Source organism: Pelodiscus sinensis, chromosome 2, assembly GCF_049634645.1.
Source record: "Pelodiscus sinensis isolate JC-2024 chromosome 2, ASM4963464v1, whole genome shotgun sequence".
In the NCBI taxonomy this organism is placed as follows: Eukaryota; Metazoa; Chordata; order Testudines; family Trionychidae; genus Pelodiscus; species Pelodiscus sinensis.
Window position 1 is genome coordinate 146,240,931 of NC_134712.1, and position 23,971 is coordinate 146,264,901.

A 23,971-nucleotide genomic window follows, 5' to 3' on the forward strand; every position below is an offset into this window, starting at 1 on the left:
CACTTACACTAGAAGCAGCTGTCTTTTCAATTTCTTTTTCAACACTATAAGGCTAATGGTAGAAACCAAGTAATGGGAATGTTTGGCTTACAGTGAACTGATGACAAAGCAATGGTATAATATGTAACTTTTTTGATATTTCTCTTTCAATAATCCTGTTTTTGAATCAGCCTTAGAATGATCATCCCCAAGGCAAGCCTTTGTTTCTCAAGGTCATACGCTAGCCCTGTGCCTATAGAGCTTAGTAGACTGAGGTAACCAGATGTCCAATCTTTAATGATAGTGAGCCAAATTCACCTCTTAGGCCTGGTTTACACTAGGACTTAACACCAAAAGTAGCCACCCATGGTCGATTATCTAAGTGATGCATCCATACTGCCAACCCTGTTGTGCTGCCCTTGAGGGGAGCTTAAATTGATTCCTATAATCCAGCTTTCCACCAGGAGTAATGCTATTCCTGGCCATGCATGGCCAAAGTGACACTAGTGTAGACACTGCATTTCTGGAAATTCAATACATTTGGCCTCCAGGAGGCCTCCTACAGCTGTCTGTTCTGTCCTCTCTGGCCACAACTTCCACCTCGACTGTTCTCCTGTTGAGCTCAAAAATCCCCAGGAATTGTGGCAATGACCCGTCCCATCTGGTCAACTTGTCAGATGGAACTCTAGTCTTCACTACTCAGTTCCATGAAGCTCTCACATAGGAACCCTTCAGTCCTTCTCACAAGGTTCTTGGGGAGGCCAGCCTTATTCCAGCCTCCGTGGTAGGACATCTTCCCATGCCAAGCCATTAGTAAGTAGTCTGGTGTCATGGAATTATACAGCACTGAAGGGAAAGAAGCACTTTCTCCAGCAAACTGCAAGTGCCAGACATGGTATGGGCTGGACACAGTGGGAAGCTGACCCACCCCTTCTCCAACTCCCACCTGGAGGCACCTGTCCTGGCCAGGAAAGTAGAAAGTTCTGAGAAGCCACGTATGCCGGACACAGCAGGAAGCTGCCCTCTCCTGCCTCTTCCATACTGCCTGTAGGCTCCTGGCCTGGCAGTCCTCTTACCATGACTGCCTGCCTCTGGACAAAATGTGTCCCAATGTTCCCCTGGGACTTCTAGGCACCTGCTGTAAAGTGTCCCTTTTAAAGCAAAAATGTGACCATATATGAAACACAATGCTGTTCTCTGAACCGAGACCTTTGGTGTCAGCGAAGAGATTAGGGGTAGGTTTCACACAAAGTATATCCTGTGATGTCTGCCCTTGTAACTTTTATTTGCAGCTGGGACAGCTGCCAGCTTGGTGCATCCTACACCTCCCACTGCATTTGCTAGCCTGGCTCACATCCACAGGCAAAAATGGAATAGGGATGACATGTTCAGGGAGCAAATGGAATGCCTGCATTTCCTCAAGCAGGAAATCCAGGCAGAGTGGCAGGACTGGGTCACCGAGCGGCAGAAGCGGAGGGCCAAATGGGAGGAGAGGAAGGCTGACAGGGAGCAGCTCATGTGCCAGCACAGGATGATGTTCTCCACCCTGACCGCTGCGATGGAGCACATGACAACCTGCCTGGAATAGGTCACTGTCCAGAACCCCACCCACCCCAAGACTGCCTCTTCCCTCCAGGCCATCAGGAGTCAGTCCCACTTCCTTTCCTATGCCCGCCTCGCCCCTTTCAGTTCTCTTTCCTTCAAGGTATCTCTCATAAGCACTGCCCCTTGCTGTGCTCTCCTTATGGTGCTGGTGTCCAGCTGCTCAAACTCTCAGACTAGGCACTCTTCCTTAGCCCCCCACCATGCCAGAAAGGTTTTCCTTGTTTTCACACATGTTACGGTGCACACAACAAGCCATCACCATGAAGGAGATGCTGCATTCACTAAGATCCCAGCAAGTCCTGAGACTCCTGAACTTCCCCTTTAAATATCCAAATGCACATTCCACCACAATTTAGCACTTGCTGAGCCTGCTGTTGAACTCCTCCTTGATGGGGTCCAGGCTGTCTGTGTAGAGCTTCATAAGCCAGAGGAGCAAGGGGTAGGCTGGCTTGCCCAGGATCACTATGGGTATGTCCACCTCTCCAACTCTGAATGTCTGCTCAGGGGGAAAAGTTCTGGCATGCATCTTTCAAAAGAGGCAAGAGTTCTGAAAGATGTGCACATCATGCACCTTTCCCAGCCATCAGACATTGATGTTGGTGAAGTGGCCCTTGTAATCCATGTGTGCCTGCAGCACCATGGAGAAGTATCCCTTGCTGTTGATGTACTTTGAGGCATAGTGGTCAGGGGACAGAATGGGGATGTGTTCTATCTATGGTGCCCCCACAGCTAGGGAAGCCCATGGTGGCAAAGCCCTCCATGATGTTGTCCATGTTCCCCAGAGTCAGGAGCTTCCATAGCAGGGTGTTATTGATGGTCTTGGCTACTTATATGAGAACAGCCTCGACTGTCTATTTCCCCACCCTGAGCTGGTTTCCAACGGAGTGGTAGCTGTCTAGCATGGCAAGCTTCCATAGGACAATGACCACGCACTTCTGCACAGTTGGAGTGGGTCTCATGAGGTGTCCTGTTGACACAGGGCAGGAAGGAGCCATTGGCAGAGCTCCGGGAATGTGGCCTTGTGCATGCAGAAGTTCTGCAGCCATTGCTGATTGTCCCATCTCTGCATGACGATGTGGTCCCACCAATCTGAGCTCATCTCCCAGCACCAGAAGTAGCATTCCACTGTGTCCAGTGGACTGAGTTGCAGCCGCAGCAGAATGAGTGTCAAGGTTTGCCTGAGCAGGGCCTCCATGCCACACCACGGTTCATCCTCCTTATCCGCGTCCTAGTGGAGCAACATATGGGCACTCTCAAAGTACTGCACCATGAGGTGTACCACAAGGGACATGAGCATGACAATGTTTTGCAGCACCCTGGGCTCCATGCTTGTAGTGCTGTGGCATCTGTGCAGGCAACCATGGCATGAAAAGGCATGCACATACGAAGGAGGAGGGAGTAGAAGAGTGCCTTCTGGAATGTGGCCAACATCAGTCCCTGGAATCACCTGCTGCTGAGTTTTGGACCCAGCGGATACCAAAAGCATAGCCTGGACTGCCAAGCTCCCCAAAGTGCCGCCTCGCTCTCTGAGTCGCTGGCAGGTTCTGTAAATGTGGATGCGCTACCTTGGACTACATTTAATTTTTGCCTGATTTGAGGACACAGACCTGCACCTTTTCCACAACAAGTGCCCAGAAATTGCCCATAGTAGATTCAGCCTTCTCTTGAAGTGTAGGCATGCCCTTAAAGAATAGTTCAACAGGATTTACACCATGGTAACTAAGCAGACACTCACATTTTTTAGAATCTGAGTAATCTTGTGGTGCCTTACATATACACAAGCATGCCAAAGCACAGCTCTGAAATACTGGCTGTCTTCCCACACTAACTAATCACCCAGCTGACTTGTAGGAATAACATCTGATTTCCCAACTCTCAGAAGGGCGGGGGTTTCCATTCAGAAATCCCCTTGAGTTCAGAACTGTGGGAGGAGACTTCTTCAGAATAAAAACAGTTCCTGTTCTCATTGGGATGAGAAGTGAATTCTCATAGACAGTTACAAAATACTAGCATCTTGTATTACAATTAACCAGTTGTAATGACCCTCGAATGATTTTAGTTTTACCAGAAACAGGACTGACAATTTAAAAATTGCTTTGAGCTTTCTTTTCAAGTAGAAATCAGATTTTATTAGGGATGTGGAAATTTTCAAGTAACCTTTTGGATCATCACAAAGATTAATTAAATTAATCCCACCTCCAACTTTGCCTGCTACAGTTGTGGCTCTTAAACTCCAGTTCTCTAGTTTAGACTTTCAAACTATTAGAAAAAAAAGAATTTACCGCAGACACAGACCCAGGTGCATGAGATCAAGGCAGGAGGGTAGAAAAAAGAAGACGGCTGAGAAATAAAGTATGCAGGAACTAACTTGTACAAGGTCTTTTTAAGAAGAAGCTTTACATTTGGTGAAGAGAGAAGAGTCTAAGTTGCTCTGAGTTTGTGAGCTAAGGAGTACAGGAGAGGTGTACATGATAATGGAAAAGGGTTAGAAAGTGAGTTGACAGAGACAACTGTGAGGAAAAAGGCTTGAGGCAGAGAAGTAGACCTGAGATTTATCCAGGGAGGTAGTTTGAAATGAGGTCTCCTAGGAATAGTGTAGAGATTTGCATGAATGAACTTGTTGATGAAATCATGAGGATTTTAGAAATAAAAGAGATTTTGGATTTATAGAATACCTTAAGCACTTCATAATGTGATAAAAGCCTTGGTAAAATATGGCTTTTAAAATTACAATAGGGAGAAGTACTCTTCAACAACTGGGAGTCTGTGTTTAGTGGCAGCGGAGGACAGTTCAACATCCAGATTCCTATATACTCCTTTGATGGGAGAAATGTCATGACAGATCCATCTTGGTGAGTTCACACTGCTTTTTCTGTATTGCATGAAATGTACTCTTATTAGCTAGTAAGTATCAAAATACCATGAGTTGCTAGATGTGTCAAAAGTTAACTTCCACCTTCTCCTCTCATCCTTTCCCATCCTTCTCCATTCCCCTTCTCCTCCATTCCTACTCTCCTAATGATTGCAGAGAGGGACAGGAGGAAGAGAACAGAGCATAGAATACCTCTGATGTCCCCATTTCCTCTCTTCCCACCCAAATCTTCTGCCTCACTTTGCTTTCTGCATTCGTGTTGCGTCAAGTGAATTTACAGAAGGGGTGTGGAGATAATGGCTGCTATAGGTTTAGGCATCAGATCTGATGTACAGATAAAGGATTGTTTCAGGAATATAACTTTAAACATTACTGTTTAGGCCACAAAAAGTCATATGGCATGGTTCAACTGCAAATGGGATCCGGCTAGTTAACAACTACTGTGAAGCTTGGCGGACAGCTGACATGACAGTTATGGGACAAGCATCAGCACTAACAACTGGGAAACTTCTGGATCAAAAGCCTTACAGCTGCAATAATAAGTTTATTGTTCTGTGTATTGAAAACAGTTTTGTATCTGATATCCAAAGAAAATAATTAATCTATTGCACATAGAAAACATTTGAATTTTATTTCATAAAAAGTTGACACTGAAATTTAATGTTAATGGTGTAAATATTCTATTTTTTTTAATTGCACATTTACAAATAAAACCAAAGAAAGCATACCTCAAGACAGACTATTTTAGCAGGGTGGACTTCAATCTTGGTTTAGAGGGCTAGCTGGCAGGTGGCCTTTTGAACCACTTAAACCCCACATAGGGATTGCATGAGGAGCCAGCAGGCTGAGCAACCATGCAGAAGTGTCTGTTAACTCCTGGTATGCTGTAGTTCTGGTCTCCATTTTGGCCTATGCAGGGCTGGGAATGAAGATCACTTTGAGGATGAGCCAAGTGTGGTCTGAGAGCAAGACTAAGGGACGGACCACAAATCCATGTTTGTTCAGATCTAGTGACTCCACAGTCAACCAACACAGAAGGGCTGCTACTGCTACTCCAGCCCATGGGAGCCCTCCACCTTGGCTGTAGATTGTAGGGGATGAATTTCATCTCCTCTTGTTCCCTCTTTCTAGCTGACTACTCAGATCAGGATTAATTTAAAAAACGAGATCCTAAAGTTAGGCTCCCTACATTCTGTAGTGCTGGGAGTTTTGAAGGAACTTGCTGTCCTAATTTAGTGGAAGCTAGCTATGAATGTAATAGACCAATTTCAGGCTCCCATTTTTTACAGTTTGGCATTGGGCATTGTAGGAGGATTGAATTTGAAAACAGTGAAAACAAAATCTGATTCATACATTGGTGCTACTATTGTCAGGAAACCACAAGCGAGGTTGACAGAAAACATCCTGACAGTACTAATGAGTTTTACTGCCACATCTGAGCACAGTAAATGTAGATACAAGAACCAAACTTTATTCATTCCACTGCATTGTAGAGGAAGCTGTTTCATAGTGTTAACGGACACTGCTGAAAGACGGACACCTGTCATGTTTTCTTTAAATTAGTTTTGGACAATGCTATCCCATTAAGTTATATGTAAAAGTGACTGTCTTATTCACCCCCCCCCCCCCGCTCCTCTCCTCGTGAGACTATTGCTTTTTCACTGGTATTATTCTTGTTAATATCGACTAATCTGTACTTAGTTATAGAAATCATCAGTAAGTATTAATGTCTCACACAAACAGTATTACCATAACATATGTATGTCTCCTCTGTATTTTCCTACAATATATTTTAACTTAAGGTATTTACTTTTTGCCATAATCTAACAGACTATATCAGTAAAAGATGAATTTCCACATTATAATTTTGTAAGTTTAAGATAGAGACTAGATTTGAAATGGCTACTCTTTTAGATTTTGTGACTCCTCTACTATCAAAGCAGTAATTTACTACTTCAGTAGCTACTTTCATTCAAGTGAAAATTCCCATCCATATGGCTTTTATTATCATAAATGCATTAGTTTTTTATAAAATGTAATATATGAAATCCAGTTTTATTTTTCCATTTTAAGTAATACAAAAGCATCTTTCCTGGGTTATCTGAGTCACCTGTTTGCTTTCTCGCTGTAAATGTACGTTTCATTGCTATAATGTTCTAATGAGGCAAAGCTGCTTTTTTATCATAGTTAATGTGGTTTTGAACAACAAATCAATATGCTTATTTAAGTTTCATATCTTCAAAAAGCTGAAGGTGCCTGTAAAGTGCTCAGCGCTTTCATCCCTGAACTAGGAGCTGAGGATCCTGCCAGGTGCTGAATTTCATAAGCCCTGATCCTGCCAGGCAATCCATGCTGAGTCCCACTGAGATCAGTGAGATTTCACATGGGTGCAGGATCTGCTTCCAGGGACTGATTGCAAGAGAGGGGCTTTAAGAATGCTTGCATCTAGCAGCCCCTGTCCTGCTGAAAAGCGAGATTGTTAGTGGCACCAACAGGACGTTAGAGCAACCCTAGTAATTTCACTGTACTAGTGACTTCTCCCCTTAATAAGAAAGCCTCATACAAGGAAATTTTGTGTTCTCTACAGGTATTACTCTACTTTCAGAATTAGAAGAATTTTACTGAGGTTATGTCACTACCACTTACGTTGACTCTTCCTGATGACTGACATGGCTACTCCCAGTCATAGGGATGGGTTTTTATGCCAATGGGAGACCATAGAGCAGTGGTTCTCAACCTATTTACCACTGTGAGCCACATATTTAGCTCTGTGTATTAAGAGGGCCTCATTCACACAATGTATATGCTATCTTTGTGTCACAAGGGCCATAACAATGTGCTGATTGAATCGTGGGTTGAAAACTACTGACATAGAGAAAACTACTGAACCAGCATTGCTGCAGCCGTGTAAGTGTAGACATGCCTTAAGTAAACAATAACAGGTTTATCACTTTTAACTGCTTTGGAGTACAGAAGGCAGTCTCCTGTGCAGATGAAAATGTAACTATAGTGAGCATGTTAATCTCACTTACTCACTATGGGTCAGCACAAAGACTAGGCCCCATGTAAGACCCAGTCAAAACCTCACAATAGAACTTGCAAGGGCCATAGACCTTGGAGTGGTCCAATGTACTGGAGAGACAGCAGTCTGTCAGTAAAGCAATCAGAATGTTGAACACTGTCTTTCATACTATCATAGGGGGCCATTTAAGAGAAGACAGATGCACCTCTCCATGCCTGAAAAAATACATGGCAGGGCTGCTCTGACAGATGTTAAGGTCAACACGTTGCCAAATTTAGACCTGACATAAACAGGTGAAACTGCTGGCCTTTGCCTTTCTACACCATGGCGAGAAAAAATAAACTAACAAAATTAATAGTAATTGGTAAATTTTTAATTATCTCAAAGAAAGATTGTACTATGGTTAGGGCACTAGCTGGGAACACAAGAACACTCAGGTTCAATTCACATTTTTGTTCAACCCTTCCTGTGTGACTTCAGCTTTCCCTGGCCCAGCTCTCTATATGTAAAATGGGCACAGTAGCATTTCACCATCTTCCAGGGTTTAGGCTTTGTTGATTGGATGTGTCTGATTTATTTCCCAAGATTCGTTGTGTGGCACAAAGGGAGTATACTGGCTCTGTGTGGGTCATAGCTATTCACTAAGCCCAGAATTGTCTTCCCTAACTTGGTAGCAGCAGTAACCACTGGCAGGACATGATCCATATACCAACGCAGCATGTCAGCTGCTGTTGCATTGGGCAGGACTGCTTTTAGGGGCAGGTGAACAGAGCAGTTATCCTCACGGCCAACCACCAGGGGGACAATATACCACTGGCCACTTGGCCTTTTTTTGGTGGGGGGAGGGCACATCTCTGATGCACTGCCAAAAATGTAGGCAGAATGCTGAGAGTCACCTGTGGTATTGAGATGCCTTCTGTGCCCACACATTAGTCAAGAAGCAAATGACAACGGTATAAAACTCCTCTCAGTGTGATAATAGTACCAGTTATCAGAAAGCTGATTTTTACCAGCAGGTATCATTGAAACAAATCACTCATTTTAATTAAAAATAGTGCCCCAGTGTCAAATCTCATTTGAATTTGTCCAACCCAGCAAAGATCAGAAGGTTGCCCAAGAGTGTACCAGCAGAATTTACCTCAGTATTTTCAAATAAATTAAAATACATATGTCAAAATCTCCCCCATCTTATTTTTAACAAGGCTTCACTGAGGCAATTGTTTTGCATTAGTTCCTGTGAAAAAGCAAGGTACTGTATAACTTTGTGGAGAATTCTGGGGAGGCCAGTTATAGCTCAAATAAGAACGTGAAGGTTAAACTGTGTAGTGGGTGGTATATTGAATGATTCAACCACACTACAGCAGAAGAGATACTGTTGAACAGAACATTTCAAAAGAGACTGTGCTACATTGTCTACACTGGTGAGGCTTTGTTTGAAGAGCTGCCTTGTATTATTGGTGCAAATGCACTTTAAAAAGAGCCCCTGACAGCTTGGAAGAAGTTCAAAGAAAAGCAACAGAGAAATAAAAATAAGCTTTTGAGTAACTAGGGCATGATTATCACAAGTTGCACTTATTGAATTAAAAGTACTACTTTAAAACTAATTTAATCTGTTGCAATTATTACAAAATCAAATTTAAGATGTTATATTTGTTTAGTTTATCCTTAGAAGTGGAGAACTGAGCACATGCATTAGAGGAAAGAACTGTTCATGTGTCTGTTTATAAACAGAGGTTACAAAACGGGGCAGCTCAGGGAAGTCTAATGCGTCAGAAGCAGGTCAATAATATCAGAAATGTAACCATCTGGATTGAGTGACTGCACCAAGAGCACCTTATGGAGTCACAATGTTATTTTTCTTTAATACGTTGAATGTGAGAGCAGGTTACTGTGTTGCGATGATTTGCAACTCAGTCTATTTATAACACCTACTCTCGAACAATACAAAAATTACAGTGGTGGTGAATACTATACTTAAACATTTATTTGACATATTCACGTGATTTATTACAGACACAACCATCCAAAGAAAAGAATCATAAAGGACAATAAAATAAAAAAAGAATGATTATCAGCACATTGTGAGCTAGCTAAGCCACAGAAAAAGGGGATTCCTGGAATCCTGGACATTTCATGGCCTGAGCTCCCACTTTCAAAGCCATCAGTGTCTAAATTACTGTACGTAGTAATTAATCTTTTGAATCACTTCAAGCATATATTATCAAGTTACATTGGATCTTATTTAAATACAAAACAAAACAGAGAGGGTAATCATCTTCAAGGGGACAAGTATCAGAGGGGTAGCCATGTTAGTCTGGATCTGCAAGAACAACGAGAAGACCTGTGGCACCTTATAGACTAACAGATTTATTGGAGGATAAGCTTTTGTGGGCAAAGACCCACTTCATCAGATGTATGTCATGTATCTGACAAAGTGGTTCTTTGCCCATGTAAGTTTATGCTCCAATAAATCTGTTAGTCTATAAGGTGCCACAGGACTTCTCATTGATCTTCAAGGGGACATACCCTTAAGGGGAATTATTATAACTGCATAGAATGATAATAGAAGGTATCACATAAGGAAATATGAAAATCAGCATGACTGGTCAAATCTTTTACTGCATTTCCCCCAGGATTTTTTTTCCATCCAGCTCATAGACAGAAGTTGTTTTCTGATGGAGGAGCCCTCTTACTCAAGTTTAGCCCTTCTAGATTGATTGAGGGCTCTTCCAGGCTCACTGCACTACAAGGACATTTCTCAGGAATCCACAGAGCTCTGAGACCCTCCAATCAGTGGAAGATCTGAGAATCTAAGCCCTAGATGGTAAGGATCCTATGGTTCAAACTCAGAGCCACAAATTCATTGGGTGCAGAGGCTCCGCACTGGCACAGCGTGGAACCAAGAGGCATTTCCTTCTTTTCAACCATTATTTCGTTCAGGATGGTGCAAATATTATGTAATCTCTCATAGTGTTGATCACTAGTTATACACCACTGAACAATTACCTTTCCTTGATGTGCCATGCTTGATGTGAATGGCTTTGTCCCAACAGTGGTGCTCCTATTATACCTCTTTCCACTTCCACATAGAATTGAGTTATTAATTTCTAATACAGCTTACACAACTTCCTTTACATTATCCGTAGCTCAGTGCCTTCAGAATCTTATTGGGCTTTGAGCACAAGAGGTTTCCAGACTAGAAACTTTCTAAGCAGGGGATTTTTTTTGAGGCCCTCAACATGGCTTTTATGCTCCTGGCTTTTGTTTTCAGACTGTGAGAACTTGTCTTTGCAATGTCTGCCATTGGTCCCAGCCTGGTTAATAGCTCAAACACTTTTGATTCCACTTCTTCCATACTTCTGATAACTACATATACTGTTTTTAAAAGAAACAGCAGGTGCCTTCCAAGCGGTTCCTACAGAAAAGATAGGGTACATCTACACAGCAACATTATTTCAAAATAACTTAGGGTATGTCTACACTACAAAGTTAATTTGAACTAACAGCTGTTAGTTCGTACTAACTTTAATAGCAGCTATACATGCAAACTGCTAGTTCGAATTTAAATCGAACTAGCGGAGCGCTTAATTCGAACTAGGTAAACCTCATTCTGCGAGGACTAACGCCTAGTTCAAATTAAGTAGTTCAAATTAAGGGCTGTGTAGCCACTTAATTCGAACTAGTTGGAGGCTAGCCCTTCCAAGGTTGCCCTGGTGGCCACTCTGGGCCAAACCGGGGAAACTCTTCTGCCCCCCTCCCAGCCCTGGAGCCCTTCAAGGGGCATGGTTTGGGTGCAGTGCTCATGCCAGTTGCAAGCCTGCCAGCACCCAACCAGCAGACCCTGCACCTGGCACGGCATGAGCCAGCCACCCGCTGCCACCCAGCCATCCGCCTCTTCCCAGGACCAGGCTGGTGGCTCCCAGGAGCCTGCCCGAGGCCACAAGACGCAGATGCCCACCTGGTCTAGTGCGGAGATGGTGGACCTCATCCAGGTTTGGGGAGAGGCCTCCAATGTCCACGACCTCCGCACTAGGCACAGGAATGCTAATTTGAATTAGTTTTTAGGTCTAGATGCACTAATTCGAATTAGCTTAGTTCGAATTAACTAATTCAAATTAAGTTAGTTCGAATTAGTGCTGTAGTGTAGACATACCCTTAGTGCTCAGCTACACAGCAGGCAGTTATTTCAAAATAATGTTGAAATACTGTTAAGCTGGAAGACTTCTTACTCTGACTCCTGTAACACTCATTGTATGAGGAGTAAGGCAAGTTGGAGGACGAGTGATTTGTTTTGAAATAAGTACTGTGTAGATGCTCCCAATTTCGAAATAAGCTACGCAATTGATGTATCTCAATTTGCGTAGCTTATTTTGAGTTAAGCTCTGCTGTGTAGATGCACCCTTAGACCAGCTTAAAAAGGCAAGAGAAAGTTGCTGCCTTGAGTTCAATGGCAGTTTTCTCAGGTTCAGTTGATTCTGCCTGAAAAAACGGCCAGGATATGCAGCTGTCCTAGTTTGCCAAGAACCTTCCTTTTTAGGATGTCACACTTAACACAGCCAAAAAGCAAATATGCCGGGGGCAGTTATGGTCATATGAGTGTACCAAATAGTAAAGATTAAAAAAATTCAAAGTCACCGACGATATGTTTAAAGCATGGAAAAGCAAATGCTGTCGCAAACAATCAACACATACAAAACAGTGTCACTCATGTAAGCCATTAACCAAATACCACTGAAGGCACAAGACAAACTTATACCCACTTCAATGGGTTTTGGAGCAGGTACCTAGGGAACTGTTTCATTTGGTTAGCTATTCCTCCTCCAGCACTCCTCCTTTTCTCAGCTACCCAGCCAACAACAAGCTTTGACCCAGATGTTCAAAACATAATTGGGTCCTTAACCCCCATTGCAACTAAAACTCCCAGCTAAACACGTCTAGCAGAAACAAGGTGGGCAAGGTAATGCCTTTCTCACTAACAGAAGTTGGTCCAATAGGAGACAAGATATTGAGCTACATTGACAAAAGAACTCTTTATGTAACTCAGAAACTTGTCTCTTTTACCAACAGACATTGGTGTAATAGAAGACATTACCTCACCCACCTCTTCTCTAATCTCCTGGGATCAACATGGGCACAGTAATATTGCAGAGTTCTAGCAGAGGCAGATCACAGCTGTCATTGGGTTTGAAAGCGTGGGTATGTCTATACTGCATTCCTCTTTCGAGAGAGGAATGCAAATGCAGCTAAGAGAAATTGCAAATGAAGAGCGGATTTGAATTTCCCATGCTTCATTTGCATAATCATGTCAGGTGCTATTTCAAAATACCCTATTTCAAAAAAAGAAATGCTGTCTAGATGCAGTTATTTCAAAAGAAAACCCTTCTTTCGAAATTACCCTAAAACCTCAGAGTGTCTCTAGACTACAAGGTTTTATCGAAAAAAAGTAGTCTTTTTTCGAAAAAACTTCACTTGCATCTAGACTGCAGCTGCATTCTTTCTAAAGTAAATCAAAAGAACGTGGCAGTTTTTTCGATCGCAGTAAACCTCATTTTACGAGGAATAACGCCTTTTTTTAAGTACTTTTTCAAAAAAAGTGCTATTGAATGCAAACTGTGCTTTTTTGAAAGAGAGACTCTCTTTCAAAAAAGCAGCTTCCTTTTTCAAAAAATCTGCTTGTAGTCTAGACGCTGTCTTTCGAAAAAGCCTCTTTCGAAAGAGGCTTGTAGTCTAGCCGTAGCCTCATTATAAGGAGTAAGGGTATAAGGAGTAAGGGTAATTATAAGGAGTAAGGGTAATTTCGAAAGAAAGATTTTCTTTTAAAATAACCGCGTCTAGACAGCACCCGGACGCGATTATGCAAATGAAGCATGGGAAATTCAAATCCATGCTTCATTTCCAATTTCTCTCTGCTACATTTGCATTCCTCTCTCGAAAGAGGAATGCAGTGTAGACATACCCGAAGGCATTGATTTTTATATTTCATTTATTTTGATCCAGAATATGAATTTGTTTGCTTTGAATGTAAAAAGGGGGTTTCACTTGTGCCCCTCAAACCCTCTTTGTTACTTCATTGACTGTGCCTTTTTACATCATGGACATGGGTCACAGCTAACACTCTCAGAGCTGCTGAAACACATAGAAATAGACAGCCCAGCAAAATCAAGCCAAATAATTCAAAATTATGGAATTTCTATTTTTAAAAAAATCAGTAAATTTTCTACCAGAATCCTTACATAATAACATCCCATTTTGCATGATTAAGCATTCAAATTTAGGAAATGGCAGCATTAAGATTGCACATACAAGCTCAATACTGCCACTTTGTATGCAGGCTTTAAAATGTAGCCTTTTTATTTCATGCTCACATCCAAATTTAACCACGACTGCATAAGAGGTGTGCATGTAACGAAGAGACAGGGACAACCTCCCTGTTATACATTTTACGTGCTTTCAGCATAACACACTGTGGGCAGCATATTATCTTGTGTTGGACTCCTTGCATACAGGTGATGGCAAGCTCCTTGTTTTCTAAATACCATCGCTGACCCACATGGGAGAAAGCATTCATCCTATCAACAAGAAAACGCCTCATTATAGCAGCCTGGTAATTTGCCCGCTTGCTGTGTTAGTTCATAGCATGACATGTTGGTTTAATCTTCTACTTAGGCAGTGAAGATTGTGCTAGGCAAAACACCTTCTATGGGGCATCACTGATTCATGGAGCTTAGGTCCATCAATGGCTATTAGCCAGGATGGGTAGGAATGGTATCCCTAGATTCTGTTTCTCTGGAGGTTGGTGACAAGGGAGGGATCACGTGAGAATTACCTGTTGTGTTCCCTCCTTCTGGGGCATCTGGTATTGGCCACTGTTGTCTGACAGGATACTGGGCTGGATGGACCATTGATCTGACTCAGTATGCCTGTTCTTATGTTCTTAACTGTGCCAGGACTTCTAATTCTTCCTGCTTGTTTCCCAGGCTTCTTGCATTCATGAACAGACATCTTAAATAACTAGCTGATTGCCCTACCTTCTCCGTACAAATTAGGGGTCTTCCTCTGTTGCACCTTCCTTGTGTTTCTTCCTGATATCCTACTTATATCATATAGTGCTTGGATAACAGCCATTGCATCAAAGATTATTACACCATTCTCTGGAACATGGTCAATAAGCCATTCTCAACCTTTAGATTAAAGAAGCTAGAGCTGAATTGATTTGTTGGCTTTGTCAGAATACTGTTAGCACTAACATGTGGGTAGTGAACTGTTTCCGCTCAAACTCCATTCAGCTGAAGAAGTGGGTTGTGTCCACAAAAGCTCATGATACCATCTACATTTTTTGTTAGTCTCTAAGGTGCTGCAAGATTATTCACCTTTTAAGTTTTTCCAGTTACAGACTAACTCGGCTATCCCTCTGAAGCTTTTGTTTCCAAACACAAATAGTAGAACAAGTTTTCTCTGAGGTCAATTTATCTACTTTGACCAAATACAAGAAGTCTTGCAAAGAGTTTGTTGTTATACAAAAATCACATCATTGCCAACCAATTTTGCTTTTCTTTTGGGTTTGACTTGATCACTGACTGTTTTCTGTTTCTGGCTTTTGATAGGAGAAAAAATGTCCTGCGTAGCAAAAAGCAGTCACTAGTTTAAAACGTTTATTAAGTAAAATTTCATCATTCTCTTCAGTAAGCAAGTCATCTGTAATCTCACTGGTGGAAACAACACCTGAATGTAAACACACTTGTCTACCTTGAAGAGTATGAAAAGGATTGATCACGCATTCAGTAGTGCATAAAATGCTCATTGTGGCTGTCTAATCATTCTGAATTCTACTGCTAGCAAGGTTCTTCTATTTTCTTGGAGTCTTGCCTGCCACACTTTACTCTATCTTGTAAGAGCAGCTCTCTCATGTTGTGATAAGAACCAGTGATAAAATGGTAAATGGGTTTGTGTCAACCCAAACAAGCCACCTTTTGTTTTTAAATATTTATTTCAGGCTTGTTTAATTGCCTCAAAGAGAATCCACTTCCATTTTGACATTGGACTGCCCAGTCTCTTTGAGTGCTGAGTTTCTTATAACATTCTGGGGGTAAGGTAGGGTAATAGGCAGTTTCACCACTTCCAGTCAATATGAAAGAAGATAACTTGGTACAGTTCACCCGATTGTAAAAGAAGAACTATGGTATCATGAAGTAGATAGCTGAAAGGTGCAATTTCTAATCAGACTCATCATGGGTTACTCGCACAAACAGGCAAGATTTGCATAATGGTGATGTAAGAGCTCCAGAAGGCTAATGTTATGTTCTTTTTGCTCTTTCTCTGCACAAAGACTTCATATTTTATGACGACCAAGACAACATTAAGACAACATCTTAATTTAAAGATGATCATCTTTATTAATACTTGCTTTCGGACATCTCTCTTGATGGTGCTTCAATGATTGGAACTAATGGCATTCTGCCTGATGTTCTTATGTTCTTATGTTGGAATTGATTCAGTCTCAATTTTTCCATTGGTATGGTGGGAAGTGGCATGCTGGGATAGGGTTTCTTCTCCAAAAGTAATGTCCCAGACTAGAACTTTTAGAGGTTCCTTTACAAAGTTCAATCTTTAACAAGCTGTAATTCAGCAAGGCGTGTGTCATAGCTAATTAAGTCATTCCAAAATGCACAATGTCACAGTTTATTTGGCATGGAAATCACCTGAAATAATTTTGTCAAATGACTAATTGTCAATCGAAGGCAAGGGGATTTATGTATATGTTTTCAACACCTGAATGCAAAATAAACAATGAGTCTCAGAGAAGAGATATGAATTTAAGTTCCTGTGGTGGGCACATCACCAGTTAAATTAATTGATGGTGGCCAGGGACAACTCATCCCAGGACTGTCATTCTATGTGTTCCTGGTGATCAATGACTACACATCAGATATATTTACTGTTGATGATCCATGGGATGGTAGCAATGTTCCCGCTAATCCAGTGGTCAAGATCAGTAGATCAAGATCTACCAGTAGATCTTGGAGTTTTTAACAGGTGATCCTGACTGGTTTGTCCAGGAAGCTATCAAGCACTGGCACTTCAGTTGCCCCTCCACCGACTGTCATGCTGCTCCTGCCTTCTGCCTTGGAGCTATCCCCCGGGAGCCTCCTGCTTTCCATGCAGGGTATGGAAGGGAGAAGAGAGGGTATACTTATGTTAAGGTGTCCCTCCTCCCCCCACTCCTGTACCCTTTCTCTACATAGAGAGAAGGGGATGGAGGGAGCTTGGCAATGTAAATCTCTGTCGCTCACACACTGTGTGTGTCTCTGTAATTCTCACAAAAACACACTGTCCTCCACTCTCATCTCCTGACCCAACACATACGTGGGGGGTTGTTGTTGTTACTTTCACTGCTTGCAAAGTGGGTTATTTTTGATTTTTGACTGGTTTGTGCATCTCATAATTTTCATTTTTCTCTATTCTTAAATTTAATTCTTTGAGTAGTGAGTTTTAAAATGCCTAACCTGTCGTGGCTGGAGTAGTTATCCCTGTGGTAATTGCTGCTCTGGAAGTGCCTGGCATGTCCCTACAGCCTCTGAGAAAGGCAGAGCAGGGGGTCTCCACCTGCTGTCCTTGCCTGCAGACACCAATCCTGCAGATCCCATTGATCAATAACAGGGAACCGTGGCCAGTAGAAGCTGTGGGCTCAGTGCTTGTAGATGATGGGCAGCACATGGCACCATTGGAGCCATTGCTGTACCTGCCAGCTGCTTTCAGGAGTGGTGCAGGGCCAGGGCAGGAGTAAGCCGCCTTAACCCCACTGTTCTATCACCTGGAAGCTGCCTCAGTTATACGGTGCCCAGCCAGAGTCTGCTTCCTGAACCCCTGTCCCAGCCTTGAACTTCCTCCTACACCCAACCTCCTGCCCCAGACGTGAGTCCCCCTGCACCCTAACTCCTTCTCAGAGCATCCTGAATCCACTCCTGGATCCCAATCCCCCTCCCACACTCCAAACTCCTTGGCCCAAGAACAGAGTCTGCATCCCAATCCCCTACCCAGCCTGGTGAGAGTGAGTGAGGATGAGGGAGGAAGAGGGATGGAGTGAGCAGGGTGAGATCTCAGAGATGGGATAGAGTGGGGCAGGGCCTCAGAGAAGGGGTGGGAAGGAAGTGGGGCAAGGGTTTTTAGGTTTGAGGAAGATCTTACATTGCACTTAAAAAAAGTGATCTTGTGGTTAAAAAGGTTGGGAACCACTGCACTAATTTATTCCATCCGTGTGCAGAATAATTATGTGCACCATAGCATGTGCGAATGTGCACCACTAAAAACAAAAACCCTGGTTTTGGGCGCTCTGCTAATCAGTTGGGCAGGATTTGAATCTTTGAGTGGCCACCCAAGCACACAACTTCCAGGACACACTGGATGGTAGATCAGCTTGTGGTTGAGAATGATTTCATTCCTCTTCATTCAGAGTTGTCTCTATCTGTACTTGGCTCTGATTGATATGGCAGTCTCCTGTTGACAGGGTCTCAGTGTACATCATGTCACCAACATTCTTGCAGTGTGGCATATGAAAGGTGAGCCGAGGGAAATAATGTTTCAGATGATATTTCAGTTTATAACTTCTGTAATACGAAACCATTCAGGATTTCTAAATGTGGGGTTCTCTATAAGAACATTGATTGTAGTTGTAAGACAAAATATACACATCACATCCTTTTTCTAAGACTTATCATTTGTCTCTACCATAGTTGTACCCAACAATTATGAAAATATCTGCTTATACAAAGGTGTGATTTTAGTAAACCATGTACCAGCTCTGTCCAAGGCCATATGTGCTAGCTAATGACTGACAAATTCATATGTGAAAATCAAACTAACTCACTTTAGTTTTATTTAAAATACGTATTATTTGTATAAGAATGTACTTAGTGTTCAAACTCTATAAAATGCTTGTAAGCTGCTGTATGCATTAATCTCACTTGTAATAAGTGTATTCCATACAATACAGAGAAATATGTAAATTTTTGTTTAACTTTGAAAATGTTTGATCTGAACTTGGGAATCCAGGTTCCAGATTTGTCCCATCCACCCATTAAGGGGCTATCAAGATTAAATGGGCCATTAAGGAACATCAAGATAGAAAGGATTAGGAAATGGCCCTATCACTGCTTGGATGGGCTACGTGCAAAGGTACTCATCTCTTGAATTGAAAGGCTAAAAAGGGGGCCACAAGAAATTGCTCCATCCTTTAGCTCAGGGGTCAGCAACCTTTCAGAGGTGGAGTGACAAGATTTGACTTATTAACCTCAATATATGGGTCCAAGTGCCATAGAGACTTGTTAAACCAATGATAGTCCTACTTACAGCAGCTTCATCAGTAAACAAAGATGCAGATCTTACCTTTTAGTGCAGGGGCTGGCAACCTTTCAGAAGTGGCATACCAAGATTTAACTTATTCACGGATCTGTGGGCCGGGGGAAGGGGAGGGGAGACAAGGGCAGGCTGGGTATGGTGACTATATTTTCTGAACCAGTTGCAGCTAGGGAGAACAGTTTACTTTACATTATGAAACAGATTAAGCATTTTAACTTTCTCGTGTTAGTTTATCAAACTTCATTTTAAATGAAGTAAAATATTACGTCCAACTGTTACCGGGCGTTTGCCCTGCACTGACCCTTTAAGGGCAAAAACCCCAGCCCTGAGTGAGGGCTGAGAGTGAAGCCCCAGCTGAGGCAGTTCTTGCTAATGAGGGCCCAGATGAGGGCTATATAAAGAAGGATTCCTGGCAGGAGAGGGAGAACTGACTGCTGCTCTGGCTAGAGAGCAGGTGGGACCTGACTACCAGCGAAGCAGGAGGCAGAGCAGTGCTAGGGAAGGAAGGCAGAGCTGGAAAAGCTCCCAGGCTGCAGGGCCTAAAACAGTGGCCCCCAACCTTTTGGGGCTGCCAGGCACCTGGGGGCAGGGCCGCTCATGGGCTGCGTGTCTGGGGGCAGAGCCACGCATGTGCCGCACGCCCGGGTCCGGCACCGGCATGTGCTGTGACCCTGGGCAGGAGCTGCCCAGTCACCCGGGACCGGCACCAGCCTGTGCAGCAACCCCGGAGCAAGGGCCGCCCATGTGCCAGGCATCCGGGGCTGGCAAAGGCATGTGCCATGACCCCAGGGCAAGGGCCGCCCATGCACCCGGAGCCAGCACCGACACATGCCGCGACCCCGGGGCAGGGGCCGCTCGGGCCCGGCACCAGCCTGTGCCACACGCCCGGGGGCGGGGCCAGCCCAGATTGTTCTGCGAGTGCACATAAATGGCCCGCGGGCACCGGGTTGGGGACCACTGGCCTAAAACAAGCCTCAAGGCTACTAGGGCTGTGGAAGCAGCCATGGTAGGCAGGGGCAGCAAGTTCACACCCCTTTGCCAGTGATGAGCGGCCATTACAGACTGCAGTTTGCCCCGAAACAGGGACTAGTTGAAGACTGGCAGTGGGTCACTGAGGCAAGGTGGGTACAGGGGAACTGGGTGTTCCCTGGAAGTAGAACAGGGTGCCCTGGGGAAGGGAGTACCCTGGTGTGCAAGCAGGATAAACACCAACCCTCGGAAGGGGTGCTCAGAGACTAGGGTGGGCACTGCTGGAGGGCAGTGTCCTAAAGAGGATTCTGGGGAAAAAAACATAGGGAGACACGAGCAAAAGGGAGGCATCCAGCAAGCAAATTTCCAGAGCAACCAGCTGGAGGTGCTAGGGTGGTGAGTCTGCCCTGTGACACCACCACAAAAGGTTTCCATGTTTTTGTTATTTATGGCAGGGGTGGGAAACCTTTTTTGGGTCTGGGGTCACTGACCCACAGAAAAACAGTTGAGGACCACACAAGTGAGAAGCAAAAAAAATCCTCCAAAAAAACCCACAAGCCTCATTGATGTGGCCCCAATTGAGACACTCACTCCTCTGGTGCCCCAGCCTCCTGGGGTGAGGAGAAGGGAAAGGTGGGGGCAAAATTTCCTCTGCCCTGCCCCCGCCCTGCAAGAAGCATGCAGTGCTTAGAGTCACCACATGCTCCTGGCAGAGCAGGAGGAGACTTTGTGTGCTCCCCAATCTCCAAGCCATGATTGCACACTCACCCTTCTGTCCCCAGGCCAAAGTCCTCTCCCATTGCCAGGGTCATGGGTGCCTAAGAGGAACCTGGGCGGGCAGGCCAAAGACTTAATGCACTCCCCCACCCCTAGACCAGTCATGGTCTGTGGGTGGGGAAGCAGGGAAGTATCCTGGCCCTGCCCCTGTCGGTGCTGCCCAGGGCCACTTCAAAAATTTGTGAAGTGGCCCCCGGCAAAAAATTATTCCCCACCTCTGATCTAGATCTTCCCTGATAGATGTCTTTCCAAATTGCTCTAAAATATCTCCAGTGATGGAGATTCCTCAACCTCCAATCATGTTCCCTCTTAGTCTTCTCTTTTCTAAACTAAACAAGCCCAATTCTTTCAGTCTTCCTTCATAGGTCATGTTCTCTAGACCTTCAATCATTTTTGTTGAAACTTCTCCAATTTTTCTACATCTTTCTTGAAATGCGGTGCCCAGAACTGGTCACAATACTCCAATAACTCTTATTTCTTTTTCCTAGTTAAAAAACCTTAACTTAGTTTATTATAGAATTGACACCAAGCACCGTCTTTCCTCAGTAGCCATAAGCTATGGAATAATATGGCTTCCAACAAGGCCGCTGATTTTGGTACTCATGTACCAAAAGCTATCAAGTCACTGAGCAGCTAAGTTATGATGCAGCTACACCTAAAACCAATTTTAAAAATGTATTGCAGCTAATGTTTGAAATGAAAATTCACGTTGTACAAAGGTTTCGAGAAAAAAGCTGTGTACATCTGGATTCATGCTTGGATTATCTAAATTAAAAGTCCTGTTTAGAAAGTCATAAAATACATGCAGTGCATAATCAGCATTGATCCAAAAAATCAAATGCTCTGCTGTCTGAGCTAGCCCTACTACATTCAACTTTAGCTACCCCAGTCAAGATACTCAGATATGTAGATGCCAACTCCAGTTGATTTCAGCAGTAGCTAGGAGCTAAATGCATAAGAGGATTTCAATTCACCTTACCAAAAAAGTATTGACAAACTGGAGGAAGCTCAGAGAAGAGCAACAAAAATGAAGGGACTGATTTCTAGAGGGAATTTATAGGAGTATAACTTCCCCAAGAGATGATTAGATGAGTAGAGGATGTAATAAAACTATACAAATAGCTAAAGAGTACACGATGAATCTCTTTAATCCAGCACCCTTGGGATCTGACCCATGCCGAACCAGAGAATTTTCTGAACCACAGGAGGTTGATGCAGAATGACAACAGGTCTCCATTGGTGTGTGAAGGAAGAGTTGGGGAGCACCACAGCTCCCCCTAGCATGGCTCCCTGCAGCCAGGACCTTGCTGGCCCCTCACACAGGATCCTAGCCACAGGGCTCCACAGCTGCTTCCTGATGGGGTCCCAGTATGGGGCAGTGAGAGGCATGGACAAGTGTAAAGCCTGGGAGGGACCCTGGGTGGCAACTGGGACCCCAAGCAGCAGCAGGGCATGGGGGGAGCTTGGCACTGTTGAGTGCTCCACTAATTTTTCCCAATGAGTGCTCTGGTCCCAGAACACTCATGGGCTATATCTACACTCGCGGCTTCTTGTGCGAGAAATATGAAAATGAGGCTAAGCGTGGAATATCACCGAGTCTCATTTGCCTACCTAATGAGCCACCATTTTTGCAGAAGGGGCTCTTGCGCCAGAAGGAGCTATCTACACTGCCCCTTCTCGCACAAGAAAAACCCTCTTGCACAATGCCGTTATTCCTGAAAATAAATCGGCGTAACGGCATTGTGCTGGAGGGTTTTTCTTGCGCAAGAAGGGGCAGTGTAGACAGTTCCTTCTGGAGCAAGAGCCTCTTCTGAAAAAATGGTGGATCATTAGGTATGCAAATGAGGCTCGGTGATATTCCACGCTTAGCCTCATTTGCATATTTCTTGTGCAAGAAGCCATGAGTGTAGACACAGCCATGGAGTCACTGTCTGTGCTAGACCACGGATGTTGCTGAACCATTGAATTATGGATTAGAGAGGTTTAACCTGTATTAACACAAAGAAAAGAGGGATTATTTGTTGTAATATACAACGTAAAACTAAGGTTTCATCTACAAAAGCGAAAGGACAAGTTTCTTACAACTGTTGTTAGCAATGGATTCTGCTGAACTGATTTAAAAATCAGACTGGGCAAAATATTATCATAATCACTGCAGAAAATATTGAGACTATTTTTAGTGTTGTTTGCTGCTCACATCATATGCATTTCTTTCCCCCAACCCCCCACCCCAGGAGACAGAGCTTCGGAGAAATGTTAAAAGGACAATATGAACTCAAATTTGTCCAAAATGTAATTGCAACCCATATGTCTCAGAATTGGGAACCAGAAAGTAAATCTAACTAGAAACGAAAGTGAACCTGTCTATGCTCTGACAAATGAAAAAAGGGAAACAAAAAAACTGAAATAGACACAAGATCATGGGATTTTAAAATTCTTTCAGTTTTAATAATTTAAGCCTCATCCTGCACTAAGCTATATGTCGTCACTTGGCAGACACTAGATTCTTGCAAAGCCTGACTGAAACCTTAGTGCCACTCATTTATGTTACCACATAGCTTTTCTTTACGTGGCTAGTTATTAGAGTTTGAACCCAGGAACTTCAGAGGTACAGCTCTGATCTTGTCTACTTGATCTGAATAAACAATTTGTGGAGAAAGTAGGCCATTAATCTTTGTGTAGGTCTAGAGAGATTATTTTACCTCTATTTGGCACTGGTGCAACTCCTGCTGGAATACTGTGTTCAGTTGTGATGTCTACCATTCAAGAAGGATAATCATACATTTGACAGAGTTCAGAGGAGACCATGAGAATCATTAAAGGATTAGAAAGCATGCTTTACAGTGACAGATTCAAGTTGCTTAATCTATTTATTTTAAGAGAAGATTAAGGGGCAACTTGATCACAGTTTACAAGTATCTACATGGAGAACAAATAATTGATAATGGATTCTTTAATCTAACAGAGAAAGGTGTAACGTAATCCAATGACTAGAAGTTGAAGCTAGAGAAAGTCAGACTGGAAATAAAACACAACAGTGAGGGAAAGTAGCCATTCAAACGATTTACCAAGTGTTGTAGTGCAATCTCCATAATTGGCGATTCTTAAATTCAGGCAGTCATTTTGAAATAATGTTAAAATTCTGTCAAGATGGAGGCCGTCTTACTCTGACTCCTGTAACCCTCATTGTACGAGGAGTAAGAGAAGTCGGAGGAAGAGTAATCTGCTTCGAAATAAGAGCTGTGTAGATGGTGCCAGTTTCAAAATAAGCTATGCAAGTGATGTAGCTCAGTTTGTACAGCTTATTTCGAGTTAAGCCCTGCTGTGCACTCTCACTGGCTCTACTGCTTAGGGATTCACTTGCCAGCACTCACAGTGGGTTCTGCTCTGTC

General features: G+C 43.4%; 1 protein-coding gene across 3 annotated transcripts in view; it reads left to right on the forward strand.

The window, feature by feature from the left end:
* COL15A1 (collagen type XV alpha 1 chain) overlaps positions 1–17,792 on the forward strand; it is a 275,709-nt gene extending 257,917 nt beyond the window's left edge. For all 3 annotated transcript variants that reach the window (XM_075921580.1, XM_075921581.1, XM_075921579.1), the window contains 2 exons: positions 4,321–4,436; positions 4,837–17,792. In XM_075921580.1, the coding sequence (XP_075777695.1) occupies positions 4,321–4,436; positions 4,837–5,053 (333 nt within the window). In that variant the 3' untranslated portion in view covers positions 5,054–17,792. The remainder of the gene's footprint in view (positions 1–4,320; positions 4,437–4,836) is intronic.
* Positions 17,793–23,971: the final 6,179 nt, after the last annotated feature.